The 14,891-nt window shown below is 41.1% G+C and overlaps 1 protein-coding gene across 1 annotated transcript; it reads left to right on the forward strand.

The window, feature by feature from the left end:
- The first annotated feature begins 1,064 nt into the window (after window positions 1-1,064).
- LOC111665279 (uncharacterized) lies at window positions 1,065-14,602 on the forward strand. Its single transcript, XM_023420216.2, has 16 exons — window positions 1,065-1,178; window positions 2,394-2,821; window positions 3,010-4,639; window positions 4,818-5,081; window positions 5,684-6,115; window positions 6,724-7,170; window positions 7,837-8,283; window positions 8,879-9,298; window positions 9,836-9,870; window positions 10,206-10,288; window positions 11,192-11,247; window positions 11,424-11,638; window positions 12,140-12,417; window positions 12,710-12,823; window positions 12,911-13,052; window positions 13,610-14,602. Exons 2-16 carry the CDS (start codon window positions 2,431-2,433, stop codon window positions 13,963-13,965), a joined length of 5,310 nt encoding a protein of 1,769 aa, XP_023275984.1. The 5' UTR covers window positions 1,065-1,178; window positions 2,394-2,430; the 3' UTR covers window positions 13,966-14,602.
- Window positions 14,603-14,891: the final 289 nt, after the last annotated feature.

A 14,891-nucleotide genomic window follows, 5' to 3' on the forward strand; every position in this document is an offset into this window, starting at 1 on the left:
TGCAAACAAAAGCATTTTGTTGCCAACACACAAATGGAAGATAGCAAGGAATGGCCTTGACGGTTGGGATATTGCATTATCTGTTTTGTAGCTGTTTCACACAGCATGGAGGGAATGTGTCTGAATGTTTTATATTCTCTTAAGAGTTGCTTCTGGGTGGTTCAGCTGACTTATAGTTTGAGCAAAGGCCCAGACCGCAGCCACTGGCACATGCTGTACACGTGCATTACTAATGCAAAGCACAGAAGATGGAAACATTTAGTTTAGTCTCAGATTCTGTTGTGAAAGTTTTTTACACTCTGTTGCGTGACTAGTGACACATATGAGCTTTTTTTTTTTTTGCTGTATGGGAACATTTTAACATACACCTCACTATATTTTGATATGTTCCTTCACAAAATTATCATTACCTGTGTTATGTGGATAATAATAGGCTCCAGCAATTACACAAAATGTTTCACACTATGAACAGTTTGCATTATCTGAAGCTGAAAACATTCGTTTATAGAATACAGCCATGCCTCACACACAACACACACCTGTTTTCCCACTAAACAGAAAGTCTTTGTCTACTGTAAGGGAAACCTGTGTGTGCCTGCTTTTATCTGACTGGCCTTGAATCCTTGAACTGCGCCTCTGCAAAATATTTTTTCATAATGTGTGTTTCTGTACAAGGACAATTTTATCAGCAATTTAACAGGTCAAAGACCAGATGTTCGCAGAAGCATAGACAAAAAAACAGTGTAGTGTAGGATTACTTGCTTTAATGAATTGTCAGCTCTAATACAATGTCTATGGTTACATACCTGGAGAGCTAGTGTACATTTAAAACATGTCTTTGTATTGACCTTACAGACTTGTTGCAGCCAGTGATTCCAACAGACACGTGTTGACTCTTGTTTCTTGCATTAACTCTCTGAGTCTCAAAAGCACAATTACACCCACTGGAGAGCTTCTGTTATACATTTTACTCCTGGTGGGTGTCTGGGTTTGAGTTTACGTTTTCTGGTCTAAAGGCGCCATCTTGTGGATGTGACTGAGAGCTCCTCCTCATACAGGATGTGACTTAATGCAACGAAAGTGAAAGTATGACAGAAAGTACTGAACAGAAAGGACGCACGCCAGTCAAAGTTACAATGAGGGCTAAGAAAATCTGTCTGTGACCCGGTGCCACACAGGTAAGAAGGGTTAAACCGTTGTAAAAACCGCTGTGGAAGTGCTAAACTGTTGTATGCTAACACACGGAACCTGTCGCCTTCAACTTCCGGTTATTTCTGTACGCAAAAGAAGAGACCACACTGGCCTCCGCTTTGTTTCCACTTATCATTACACTTTTCCACTTTGAAGAAAGTCCCTGTGGGTGCTGAACACGTTTATAAATTTGCCGCCAGTGTCGCGTCACTTGTACGTAAAGTGATGCTCACCTGATCCGCTTTATTTAAAAGTTACATCTCAGCTTGTACTTTTCTTCCTGACACGTTGCACTCCACAGCAATTCATAGACTATGAATAACTAAGTATTGTACCCCAATACATTCAGTTACTAATTACTTTGCAGCTTCAGATTGATAATAAATGATACTATATCTAGTATTAATGCTTTAATCCTACTTAGAAACAAGTTTAATTGCATTGAGAAACCTGAAATAATAAATAATGATATGTAATTTGCTTATTAACTTAAAAGAACAAAGTCCTGTACTTTCTTAGGTTTAGTAGATGTTCTCAAAGAGAGCTGCAACGATTAATCAGTTTAACTATTAGTTGATTGACAGAATATCAGTCTGCACCTAACTTGATAAGTGAATAATCCTTTTTTTCTCAGAAAAAAAATGCCAAAAAATCGCTGCCTCCAGTTTCTCAAGGTGGGGATTTGATGCATTTCTTTGTAGTTAACCTGAATATCTTTGGGTCTTGGACTCTTGCTCAGACAAATGTATCATCAACTCCTCTCTTCTCTCATTTGGATGTTGGACAGTCAGAGCACACTGCTTAAAACAGATTGTAGTGAGTAAATCGAACTGTCTTTCAAACAAACAAGTCAGAGCATTTTTACTATCTAAACGCAGTTCGTTTCAGCCAGGCCATTCTGTTGCAGCCAATATACATGCAGTGTGGCAGTGGATCTGCCAGCATGAGACATGAGACTATAAAGGACTGGGAGTGTTTGGATTCCCTACTGTTATTTTGGTCAGCACATTCTTCATAAGGACTCAAATATCCATCCAGGATTAACACCATTAGAAACTGATGTCAAACTGTTAAAATGATCCAGCTGCATGAAGATTGAACATTCCTGCAAAAATGTTTGTTACTGTAAAAGATTTCAGACAGCATCGCAGACAAAAGAGTTATTTTAATTAACGTTTTATTTCTTGTATCTTCTTTTCCAGATCATTGAAGTTGGGTCTGTGTGCAGAACAAATAGAAATGGCTTGTTCATCACAGTCTGCCTTAGACTATGTCAGGCAAGCCAGAGTCCACCTTGTGAGAGAATTAAAGCATCTCTCTGTGATTGTGGAGAACCTGTATCAGCGTAATGTTTTCAGTGATGAAGAGGTTATCATAATACAGGAAGAGATTAATGACTACGATAAAACCAGAAAAATACTGGACTTGGTCATGAGAAAGGGGGAAGCAGCTTGTTACGAGTTTCTCAGGATTATTAACATGACGAGGAAGAGGACCTTAGGGACGCCATTCCTCTTCCCTTACAACAAGAGCGGAGCTTGGACTGAGACCAAGACATTTGACCTGCACCACTGGATCAGCTGCTATTCCTTCAAGGAAGACACGCAAATGGATATTAACTACTTACAAGGTATTTTTGTTTCTGAATTCTGATTGATAATTTCTTTCATATTATTTATCACTGATGTGCTTATTGTATTTAATGCACTTTCATGTGTCTGTGTGTGCAATTATTTATCCACTGTTTGGCAGGAGTGTGCAAGGACACTACAGTCAATTCACAGTATTTATTTACTTTGCTGTTGGTTTTGTTTTTAGGTTCACGGCCGTGCCACAGATATCAGGCAAAGCTGAAGTCAAAAGCAGGAAGAATGTCAAATGAGTTTTGGAAGGCAAACAAATATCTGTTCGATGACAGCCACAAGCCTGATCTGTCATACACGCCACTGGTATTAGACACAGAAGGAAGTGTTTCTACATTTAAAATAAAGAAATCAAAGAGCAAGAAGATGAGTCGCCCTCAAAAGCTAAGGATGTACTTGCCTGAGGAGAAATCAGAAATTTCCCCCGGTGACCTGCTGAAAACAGATAAAAACATAGTCTTAGTTGGTAAGGCTGGAATTGGAAAGACAGCACTCACTCAGGAAATGTTGAAAGTCTGGGCAGAAAGCGATAGCGAGGAGCTGGATTACATGTTTTACTTTGATATGAGAGAAACGACGTCCGACTTCATGAGCATGAGCTTAGAGGATCTTCTTTTCAGTGTGTTCAGTGAACCAGACGAAGGCAAAGAAGAGGTTTTAGCTGATATGAAGAAGAACTCTGAAAGTGTTACAATCATTTTTGATGGAATCACAGATCTGTCTTCATCAGTGGTGCGGAGACTTGTAGAGAAAGACCTACTACCTGATGCGAAAATCATCATAACGTGCAGACCAGATGACGAGGAGGACTTCTTCTCCTGGGACTCTCTCAGAGTGGAGGTGAAAGGCTTTAGTGAGCAGTCCATAGAAACATACTTGTCTGCAACACTCGGCGAACAAAAGAGTAAAGTTTGGAGCAACTTGGAGTTGTTAACACTTTGCTACGTCCCAATGTATGCAGTGATGGTGGCTGCCTGCTTTTCAACAGAAGACCCACAGCCATGCACTATAACTGAAGTATACATCAGTATTGTTCGTTTTTGCCTTCAAACGAATAGCAACAAAACAAAAACCAGGCATCTAGAGTCCTACATCAACAGCAAGGGGATGGAAATACTGTCTCTGGCTGAGGTTGCTTTTCAAGCAACTGAAGGAAAAACTGCGAACTTGACCGAACTGCCCTGCAAAGACAGCTCTGTCCTTTCCTTCCTGAAACCACTTGTTATCCAACGAAACTTTACTGAAAGATATGCCACACATGCATTTCTTCATTACACAATGCAGGAGTTTTTCGCTGCACTGTGGCTCTTGAAGAATCCAGATAAAGCGAAGGATGTTCTTCAGCAGTGCCTGACGGAGGGGATGAAACACATGAGGCACCTGATCCCTTTCATGTGTGGATTGTTGAGTGAGAAGAGCCCAAGTTTGATGAAGTGTCTGATTCCAGCGGAGGAGCTGAAGAATACATCTAACTGGTTCTTTAAAGAAATGATAACCACATTTTCCCATTGTCTGTGTGAGCAAGATGAGGCTGATACTGAGGACAGTGGGTCTGACGTGGACATACTGTTCTTATGCCGGTGCCTGTATGAGTCCCAGTGTCCTGACGCATGCATCTACCTTCTGGACAAACTGGACTACTGTCTGGATCTCGCTGGAGAGAGTCTTGATCCTTACTCGTGCTATGCCGTGGCCTACGTGGTCACTCAGTCAAAGGAGAAGAAAATCCAGCTGAACCTTGAAGATGTCATGGTATCAGAACATGGAATGAGACGCCTGTTTGGATGCCTTAAAAATGTCCAATGGTACGGTTGTGCATGTGTTTTAATTGTCAAATTGCTGCTTAGGTACCACATATAATGTAGAAGCTGTCGTACCCTAAAATGGTATCGAAAAAAGAATGGAAGATATAATGACAATTATCCTTTACTGTTGCTGCTTTTATAATGAGCACACAGTCTTTGTTTATTCTTCAAATTGTAGGTGTGATCCTCTCCCACGGCAGCTGTGGAAGATTTTCCTTCTCGGTGAGGGGCCGATGGACCACATCAGCTTACTTGCCCTTGATGGAAATCAGTTGCACCTTCCAGTTGAGGGTAAAAGACAGCTGTTTGAAAGAGCTGTTAAAGTCATGCAGAAGATTTCTACGAAAGTTAATGTCTGTCTCTACTGGAACAGGCCGACTCCTGTCTGTCAAAGTCTATGCGAGCTCCTCTTAGAGGCTTGGCCACACATCAACTCACTCAGGTATGAACCTTTTTGTTTTTGTGCAGTGCCGATTCCTGGCGCGCTGAGTTGAAATGAAAATCCTTCTTTTTTGGTGGTTGAAATACTGGCTTTTCAAATTATAGTACAAGAAAAAAAGCTTTCAATTGGGATAGCTGAACCATATAGTATTTGTAAACTCTGAATAAAAGCTCAAGGATGAGCTTATTCCATGGTCAGATCAGACCTCCAGTTTTGGATGTGATTCATGTATCATAGAAAACCTTAGAGAGGGAGAATTTATTAGTTTATCATCACCAATAAAAAAATAAAAAAGTTAATTCACCAAGGTAGAAAGACATTTGAGCCTGTTTCCAGATAACTAATTCACTACAGGGTGGAACTAGAGACCATCTTGTTATTCAGTAGTTGTCGTACCCCACCCATCTTTGAACACTGCGTTCATTTTGATCTAAACTATGCACAGATTTTCAAACTACAAAACCTTTTAGAGGCTGGGAGCTCGCAGAGTTCACATGGCTTTGCAGTGATCATGTGCAACAGGTGTAGTACATTTGCTGTGGCTCAGTTCAGGGGTACATGCTGAACTAATGTGTTTGATGTATTTGTTTGTTATCATTCAGCTTTAGGAAGACCTATAGAGGTCCAGGATTACAAGACCAGGACCAGCACCATGGTTCACTGGGGAGGGAAGAAAAGGGGCTGTTGCTGGACCTTTGCCTGAAAGCAGCACTTCACAAAGGAGAGAGTTTTCTCGGTGTAGTGAATGCGCTCTTCTCATTGTTTTCTGTTGAAAATGACAACAGTAACATCTATCTTGATTTTTATCAACGTGTGGAGAGTGAGCGGTGTTCAAGTGTCATTCCAAAACTGAGAGCACTTTTCCAGTCAGTTCCAGTCTGGTTCATAGACCTCTCGGAGAGAAAGGCCTCCATCCTCCTGGAGGTGCTGAAGCTCCAGTCAGAGAAGAAACAAGTGGTGTTGACAAGCTGGTCACATGAAGACAGTGAAGTGAGGAGTTTCCTGCAGTGTCTGCCTTACATCTCACAGCTCAGGTAAATGGATGGAGCTGTGCTCTTACATCTACACCAACTCACTGTTAGTTTTCATCTTAAGGTGATGTGCTCAATTGATCAGTGTACATGAACATTACATAAGGTTTGGTTGTCCATCTGTCCATCCGACTGTCCGACCGTCCATCCGTCCATTCCATCATGCGATATCTCAGGAAAACCTTGAGGCAATTTCTTGAAATTTGGCACAAACATTCATTTGGACTCACTTGGAATCAGGATTTTAGCAGCGGTGGTTAACATGTGGTCTTAATTGGCTGTGTTTCAGTCACTATTTCAAACTTCTGTTGTCTGACAACAGAAACAGCAAAACATGTAAATGAGAACAGCTAAATGGGAGAAGCAAACAGAGAAAAGAAGAATGCAGATAGGATCTGATGTTATTTGTTTATAGCAGTTCCACACCAGTCTTTAACCACGTCCTCAATCACTGACCATGTGCAGTCCAGCCATATACTACGTTTTGACCTAGTCTTGATTCTTTTGAGGTATTTGGTGGACTTTTAGCAGCTACACTCCCTGTATGTCAGTATTATGTGTCTCTCTTTCTGCTACTATCATCATATCAAAATGTTTTGTTCTGGTTCCAGTTTCTCTCCCTGGTCAACAGCCTCAGATCCATCCAAGATGTTTGCAAATCTGTTCTGTGCAGCAGCAGAGAGAGAACAGCAGACAGGAGAGAAGATCCTGGAACTGTTATCCTCAGTGTGCAGACATGAAACCTTCCCTTTTTATGACACAAACATGGATAATGATCTTGTGAGGAAAGATCAGTGTGATTTTCAGCTGGATCTTTTCTTCCATGTGAAGGACTATGAGACTAAAACAGGTCTGAGTGTCCTTCCAGCGTTACAGTCAGTTTTCCAGTCAGCTCCTGCAGTCTGGTTCATAGACCTCTCAAAGAGAAAGTCCTCGATCCTCCTGGAGGTGCTGAAGCTCCATTCAGAGAAGAAACAAGTGGTGTTGACAAGCTGGTCACATGAAGACAGTGAAGTGAGGAGTTTCCTGCAGTGTCTGCCTTACATCTCACAGCTCAGGTAAATGGATGGAGCTGTGCTCTTACATCTACTCACTGTTAGTTTTCATCTTAAGGTGATGTGCTCAATTGATCAGTCTACATGAACATTACATCAAATTGGCACAAACATTCACTTGGAGTCAAGGATCAACTGATTAGAGTTTGGTGGTCAAAGGTCAAAGGTCACGGTGACTGCACATAGCTATAGATCAAGAATTCACATACAAAATTATGACAAAATTCCTCAACAGTCTTCAACTGCATCCTCAATCACTGATCATACACGGCCCAGCCATATACTAGGCTTTGACCAAGTCTTTATTCATGTGTTTTTGTTTAAGTACATCAATGTAATGTTGGATTTACTGTATGAGTCATCTTAAGAGATTTATTTGAAGTCGTTCACACTTTTGAGGATTGAATGATACATGTTCAAAATTGTGGTCTATCATTTCAGGCCTCGGATTTAATTGATTCATAAATAATTTGAGGATAAAATCATGAATTATTTTGTGAAGTTAGTCAGTCAAAGCCATTGTCATTGTTAGTTGAACTCTAGACTGATTGATTTTACTTTATTGTTCACATTAGCAGGTATTTGGTGGACCTTTAACAGCTACACTCCCTGTATGTCAGTATTATGTGTCTTTCTTTCTGCTACTAACTAACATGCTACTGGTTCCAGTTTCTCTCCCTGGTTTACAGTCTCAGATCCATCCAAGATGTTTGCAAATCTGTTCTGTGCAGCAGCAGAGAGAGAACAGCAGACAGGAGAGAAGATCCTGGAACTGTTATCCTCAGTGTGCACATATAAAACCTTCCCTTTTTATGACACAAACATGGATAATGATCTTGTGAGGAAAGATCAGTGTGATTTTCAGCTGGATCTTTTCTTCCATGTGAAGGACTATGAGACTAAAACAGGTCTGAGTGTCCTTCCAGCGTTACAGTCAGTTTTCCAGTCAGCTCCTGCAGTCTGGTTCATAGACCTCTCAAAGAGAAAGTCCTCGATCCTCCTGGAGGTGCTGAAGCTCCATTCAGAGAAGAAACGAGTGGTGTTGACAAGCTGGTCACATGAAGACAGTGAAGTGAGGAGTTTCCTGCAGTGTCTGCCTTACATCTCACAGCTCAGGTAAATGGATGGAGCTGTGCTCTTACATCTACTCACTGTTAGTTTTCATCTTAAGGTGATGTGCTCAATTGATCAGTCTACATGAACATTACATCAGGTTTGGTTGCCCATCTGTCCATCCGACTGTCTGACCGTCCATCCGTCCGTTCCATCACGCGATATCTCAGGAACACCTTGAGGCAATTTCTTGAAATTTGGCACAAACATTCACTTGGAGTCAAGGATCAACTGATTAGAGTTTGGTGGTCAAAGGTCAAAGGTCACGGTGACTGCATATAGCTATAGATCAAGAATTCACATTCAAAATTATGACAAAATTCCTCAACAGTCTTCAACTGCATCCTCAATCACTGATCATACACGGCCCAGCCATATACTAGGCTTTGACCAAATCTTTATTCTTGTGTTTTTGCAAATGTCAGGAAGAAGCAGGAGTTTCCTCCATTAAAGAATAGCTACAAATGCTGCTTCCCCTTTAAGTACATCAATGTAATGTTGGATTTACTGTATGAGTCATCTGAAGAGATTTTTTTTGAAGTTGTTCACACTTTGAGGACTACTAACATCATATCAAAATGTTTTGTTCTGGTTCCAGTTTCTCTTCCTGGTTTACAGTCTCAGATCCATCCAAGATGTTTGCAAATCTGTTCTGTGCAGCAGCAGAGAGAGAACAGCAGACAGGAGAGAAGATCCTGGAGCTGTTATCATCAGTGTGCAGATACAAAACCTTCCCTTTTTATCACACAAACATGGATAACGATCTTATAAGGAAAAATCATCTTGAATTCCAGCTGGAACTTTTCTCCCACGTGAAGGACTATGAGACTAAAACAGGTCTGAGTGTCCTTCCAGCATTACAGTCAGTTTTCCAGTCATTTCCCAGAGTCTGTGTAAAGTACGAGGCCTCCGACCCCCTGCAAGTGCTGAACCCCCAGCCATTGAAGGATGTGGGGTTGACAGGCTGGTCACCAGAAATGTGTTCCATGGAGAGTCACCACAATATCTCAGTACGCAGGTAAATGGATCGTACTTAACATAACTTCAGTTTACATGTGTGGAGCTGTGCTCTTACATCTACACCAACTCACTGTGATGTACTCAATTGATCAGTCCACATGAACATTACATTGTGTGTAGTTTTAGTGGTGGAATATTGTTTTACTTCACACTACAGTGAATTCCTTCATTACCCATAGTTCCTTAGGGCAGAAAGGTAACAATGACTATTGCTCGTTTCTAATGAGCTGATACAAGTTCACTTCACCAAGCTCATAGTTTATTTTAACGTTAAAGATCCCATATTGTGGAAAGTGAGATTTCTTTTACATGAGGCATTATGTGTCTGGATTGTCCGTCTGTCCATACATACATCCTGAACTCTGTAACGCCTTGAGGGAATTTCTTCAAATTTGGTTCAAATTCAATGTTTGTGGCATTTTCAGTCCACTTTGATTTGGGATTATCAGTTTTGGGTTTAGTAAAGCTAACTGAAACAAAACCTGATTATTCTCCTCTCACTTTGTAACTGTTGTGGTTTTGTTTGTTCCTGCAGGGGCAATAAAATGGTGGTCAGAGCTTACAGAACATGTGAGTACTGAAACAGTGTCTCCTATTACTCAATCTGTCATCAAAAAAATCTGACTGCACAATGAGTGTGTGCTCATTTCTTCAACCAAATATTTACTGTATATCAGAGTTAATGCATAAAAACGTGTGGCTGGTGAATTTGGCTGGATTAAGGAAGCTACAAACGACCAGCTATGTTGACTCAGTAGCGGATATTTGGACACATGGAAAGTGGAAAGTGATGACAGGAGGCTTCGGGCTGCTGCTGTTGGACTCTGCTCACATTCTCTGACTCAGATCTGATGACGAGAAGGAACGGGGAATGCTGATTTCTGACATTTTTCTCCTCTTTCCAGCAAATGACTCTGGTATCGTAGAGGAGCCAAACACAGCAGACATAAATATGGACGTATCTGAGGACGACACAAAGCTGATGACGGTGAGAGGAAAACCCACCCACTGTGTACTGATATTCCAGGCCTCAACACACGTGCAGGAAATGAACAAATATTCAAAGAATTCAACAATCTCCTGTAGCTGGGTACAGGTGGAGAAAGAGAAATGCATAAAGTGCCTCTTTGGATCAGCAAATTGAAACATCTATTATGTAGATGCTTGCAGTGTGTGATAGAGGAGTTTCTCAACATTTTACAATTTAAAAAAAATAGGAACATTTCATTTTTTTTAACACAGACAGACACTGTGTTGATTCAATTCCAATTTTTGCCCTTAATTTGTCATTTCAAGCAATTTCAGAATCTGGACAGATTTCTGTGAGATTGGCTACCTTCACATAGTTCGAGCTAGTAACATCCTCTTCAGCTATTCTTGAGCAGACGCTTGCCTATTACCATTTTTATGACTTATTATACTTTGACAAATTATTAAACTTTTTTTGGTTTAAGTAAGTTATTTCCCCACAGACTGCAGAATCTGCACCCAAACACAGACACAAGGAGACAGTGGATTTATTGTGAAATTAGGGGAAATGGTGAATAGAGATGGGAGGCAGGCTGAGACAGAGGACAGGTGGCGCTGAAGTGGTGTGGATGGAAAAGGAGACATGATGGGAAGAAGAACACGGGAGACAATGCTGAGGAAAACACTGGAAATAACTCTGATATAATAAACACTGGTCAGGTGTGGAGCTATAACAGGTTCCAGATAAGGGCTAGACGTACAGCCGTGCTTCAAACCACTCAGATGTCATCTGTAAATAATTACTTTGGTGTTTTCTAGTTGTGTCACACTCAAACTGCTCGGTTAAGTATGGACTGTGTAAGAATATATGAACACAAGTTGGTTATTTTTTTAACTGATGTTGTTCCTTTCTGAATCCCAGCCTCCATCAAGCTTCACGCCTAAACTGCAAACTGAATCTACGGGAGTCTCATACAGGTAATCGCATAATAAAACCACTCAATGCTGTTTTAGACAAAGTGCCTCCTTCTTCTTCTCACATCCAGCTTTCTCATGGATGGCTCTTTTCCCACTCTCTCCCTCGACGCTGAGCGTGACTTTACTGTCATATTGAGTTTGTTCATCATGGTCATTCAGATGTCTATGTCCTATAGTTTCAGGTGTCCTGGTTCAGGTGGGTTCCAGTGTGCTTTAACTGGACTGGTGTTTGTTATGGCGCGTGAGGCGGCGCTATTCTACAGGACTGTCCAATGGGATGAGAGCCTCCTCCAAAGAGCTGGCAAGATAGCTGCAGGGCCGCTGTTCGATATCAAGTGTCCTGAGGAAGCCGTCTGTCGGCTCCACCTTCCACATTGTGAAACAAACCATGGTAAGCAAAATGTTTTTATTTATGGCAGTGATGAAACTAACGTCCTGTAAGTGTCCACTTTAGGCTGCAGAGTCCATCACAACCACTGTCCCAACACCCACACTATGACGTAGGTCAGGTAAGAGCCACAGTGACCATTCAGACCTCAAGCATGACGAGGTTTATCAGAGCTCGCTGGTGCATACTTGGTTAATGTGGACGTCCTGTGCTTCTCACAAATACATGGTGGGAATTTTGTCCTCAGGATAGCGCAGGAAAGATCAGGAGGTCACTTAAGTCACCAGGATTTATAATCTGGGGATCCTAAATATATTAAACACCATTATCTTTTACTCTTTTCCTCCAACGCTGACGGTTGTGTTCAGTGAATTTTCGTGGGCAACTGTTTAATTCTTCAATGACTAGACTAAGTGTCCTAGATATAGAATAAAATAATCACTACCATTGTAACAAGGCTGTCGTCACTAAAATAAGACATTGAATGTCTCTGTGTTTTCACAGCTCTGCTCTCTGATGGCCTGCTGTCTGTAATCCACATCACTGATGATGGAATGAGCGTCCTCAAACCACTGGAGATCACAGACGCTCATGTGATTGTCAAAGTCCCTCATCTCTCTTCCTTTGGCCTAGCCTGGCCTTTTGATATTTTATGGAGGTTGTGGAACGACAGGAAACTAATCAGCAGCCAAGTTTTGTTGTTCCTCCGACCGCCCAACCCAAAAACACAGAGGAAAAACCTCAATGTGTTTCTCCTGCCAAGAAACATCCCCCTTGACGAGGTAAAGTTTAATGAAATGCTACAGCTTCACTTTGAGTCTAAAATCTTTAATTTAATCTTTAAATCTGTTATTGTGAAACTTGACAAAACCTGGGTAATTTAACAAAGACAAGAATAAGGCAAAGTCTTTACTACCCTGTCCGTCCAGCCCCATGCGTCGCTCACTGCTACCAGAAGCCTGGCGCCGGCCCACAGAGCCAGCTAACCCAGGAAGGCCGGAGTACAGTCAGAGTATAAGTTGGGCTCTACTGAGGAAGAACCCTCTAATGAAAAAGGTTATGATTGTTCTTCAGGTGAGCGTAAAACAGCGGAATTCTGATTACATCGAGGCGCCATCCAAATGCAAACTCATTAAAGATCAGTGTTACTCTGTTCACTGTTCGCAGGCCTATAAAATACAACCCAACGTGAGTATTTCAAATAAAAGGTTTTTTTATTATTAAATTTACTTTGGAGTCCATAGAGATACTCACACTGGTGCTACTGGTTTTCAGAAAGAGGAGTTTGACCTGGATTTTGGACCAAATTACCACCCAACATTTGAGATCCGCCTGCCTGCAGACACAGAAGAGGCGACTATAACAGTCCGAGACCAAACAAATGCAGTTGTCTGGGAGCGTGAAGTCGACCTGACTGGTAAAGTCTTCATCCGCCTACAACATCACTTCACCTGATAGTCAAATAGAAAAGGAGAACAGAGTAATGGTTATTGATTGATCCAGTGTGCCTTTATTTTTGATCATCTTCAGTCTGCTTTTATCAGTGTGTATAAAATTAGTAAGAAATGGTTGAAAACTTTGACCTGTGAGCCAGAAAATTCTAATAGGCATGACTTAAGACCTTTGTGTGCAAACCATAAAAGTTAAAATCAAAGTCAATGTTGGAAAATAAGGACTATAATTATTTCTACTCACACAGCGCTCCATCAAGTCCTGAATCAGCCAGTGGTCGAACTCCTCTGTGTTTGATTGACAGCAGATGGCAGGCTGTCAGAGTGCTGGTGTTACAAGAGACAGGCCAAAAAATTTAAGATACATTTCTCATTTTTGGTTTCTGAACACAGGACCAGTGATTTACAGAGCAGATGCTGCAGCAGACAAAAAAACATGGCATTTCATCTCTGTTGGTCTTTTGTAACTAGATCTCTGTTTAAAAGTGATTGTTGGTTATTGAACAAAAGTATTTTCCACCAGGTGGTCCAAGAAGGGAAACTGTACAGAGGAGCGTCCCGGCAGAGGACTGCCTCGCAGGAGAGGACAGCCTCGCAGCAGAAGACAGCCTCCCAGCAGAGGACAAGCTGCTCTTAATTCGGAGACAGTTTATTTATAGAGTGTCTGAATCTGTTCTAAACCAGGTTCTAGATAAACTTTTTGAGAGTGGCGTTGTAAATGACGGCGAAATGCAGTCACTCACACCTAAAATCAAAACAGAAAAAGCCAGAGACATGATTGACATCGTGCGAAGAAAGGGGACTCGAGCCAGCTCAATTCTGATTGCCGCTCTCCGTGAGGGGGACCCATGTCTTTCCAAAGAGCTCAAATTAAGTTGAAGCAGAAGTGTGAGAAGGAATCTCTGTTTTACAGTCTCACATTACTCACTGTAATCTTTAACTGAGATGTTTTGTCGGTAAAGTCTGTGTTTTTAATAAGTGGACTTTGACTCTTAAAGTGAACCACTCAAGTTTGGAAAAAAAAATCCCTCCATACTTATTATATAGTGCACTACTGTCCACCATTTTATCTCTTTAAATATGTGTGTACATATACTCACTATGTAGAGCCCTCAAAAAACAATACAATGATGTGATCATTTCCAATGTGCGACTCAACAGCTGATGGTGATGATCATCTGTATTTTTCTGAAATCTGAATTTATTCTTCACCACAGAGTAAACAAGTGAACAAAAGAGTGATTTCAGACAGTTTTGACGACACTGGATGGATGTCGAGCAGGAAAACAGTGACATGGTGTCCTTTAACATGAGGTAAAACAGACAGATGCAGATCTATGGGCTCAAATTAGGGTCAAAAAGATTTTGTGCCAGTGATGTTATATATACAAATTATATACAAATAATAAAAGTTTGTTGTTGTAAATAGGCATGAGAGATTAATTTTGTACTTTTGTAGAAAATTTTTATATTTGTGGAAAACAACAACCTTTTAATAAAATAACTGAAAAACTGATGTCAGTGGTGAATTTATGAAGTTTGATCCTGTTTTATCACCTGAATCTGATTGGACAATGACAGTCCAATCACAAAGCGGGGTCCAATCAGAGGGCAGGTGGTTCCTTTAGTTTTAACTCTGTCGCAGCTGCTGAAAGGTGGAGTAAATTTTCGAGATGGACGACAGGGCGGCCTCTTCCACGACTCAGGTAGATTTGCATTTTGTGTACATACACAGCACATCAAATGTGTACAATTTTTCTAAAGCGTCATGAAGTTTACTATCATTAATAAACATTCCGCAGTCC

The sequence above is a fragment of the Seriola lalandi genome, unplaced genomic scaffold (assembly GCF_002814215.2).
Source record: "Seriola lalandi dorsalis isolate HSWRI2012SDOR001 ecotype SW California unplaced genomic scaffold, Sedor1 jcf7180002054630, whole genome shotgun sequence".
In the NCBI taxonomy this organism is placed as follows: domain Eukaryota; kingdom Metazoa; phylum Chordata; class Actinopteri; order Carangiformes; family Carangidae; genus Seriola; species Seriola lalandi.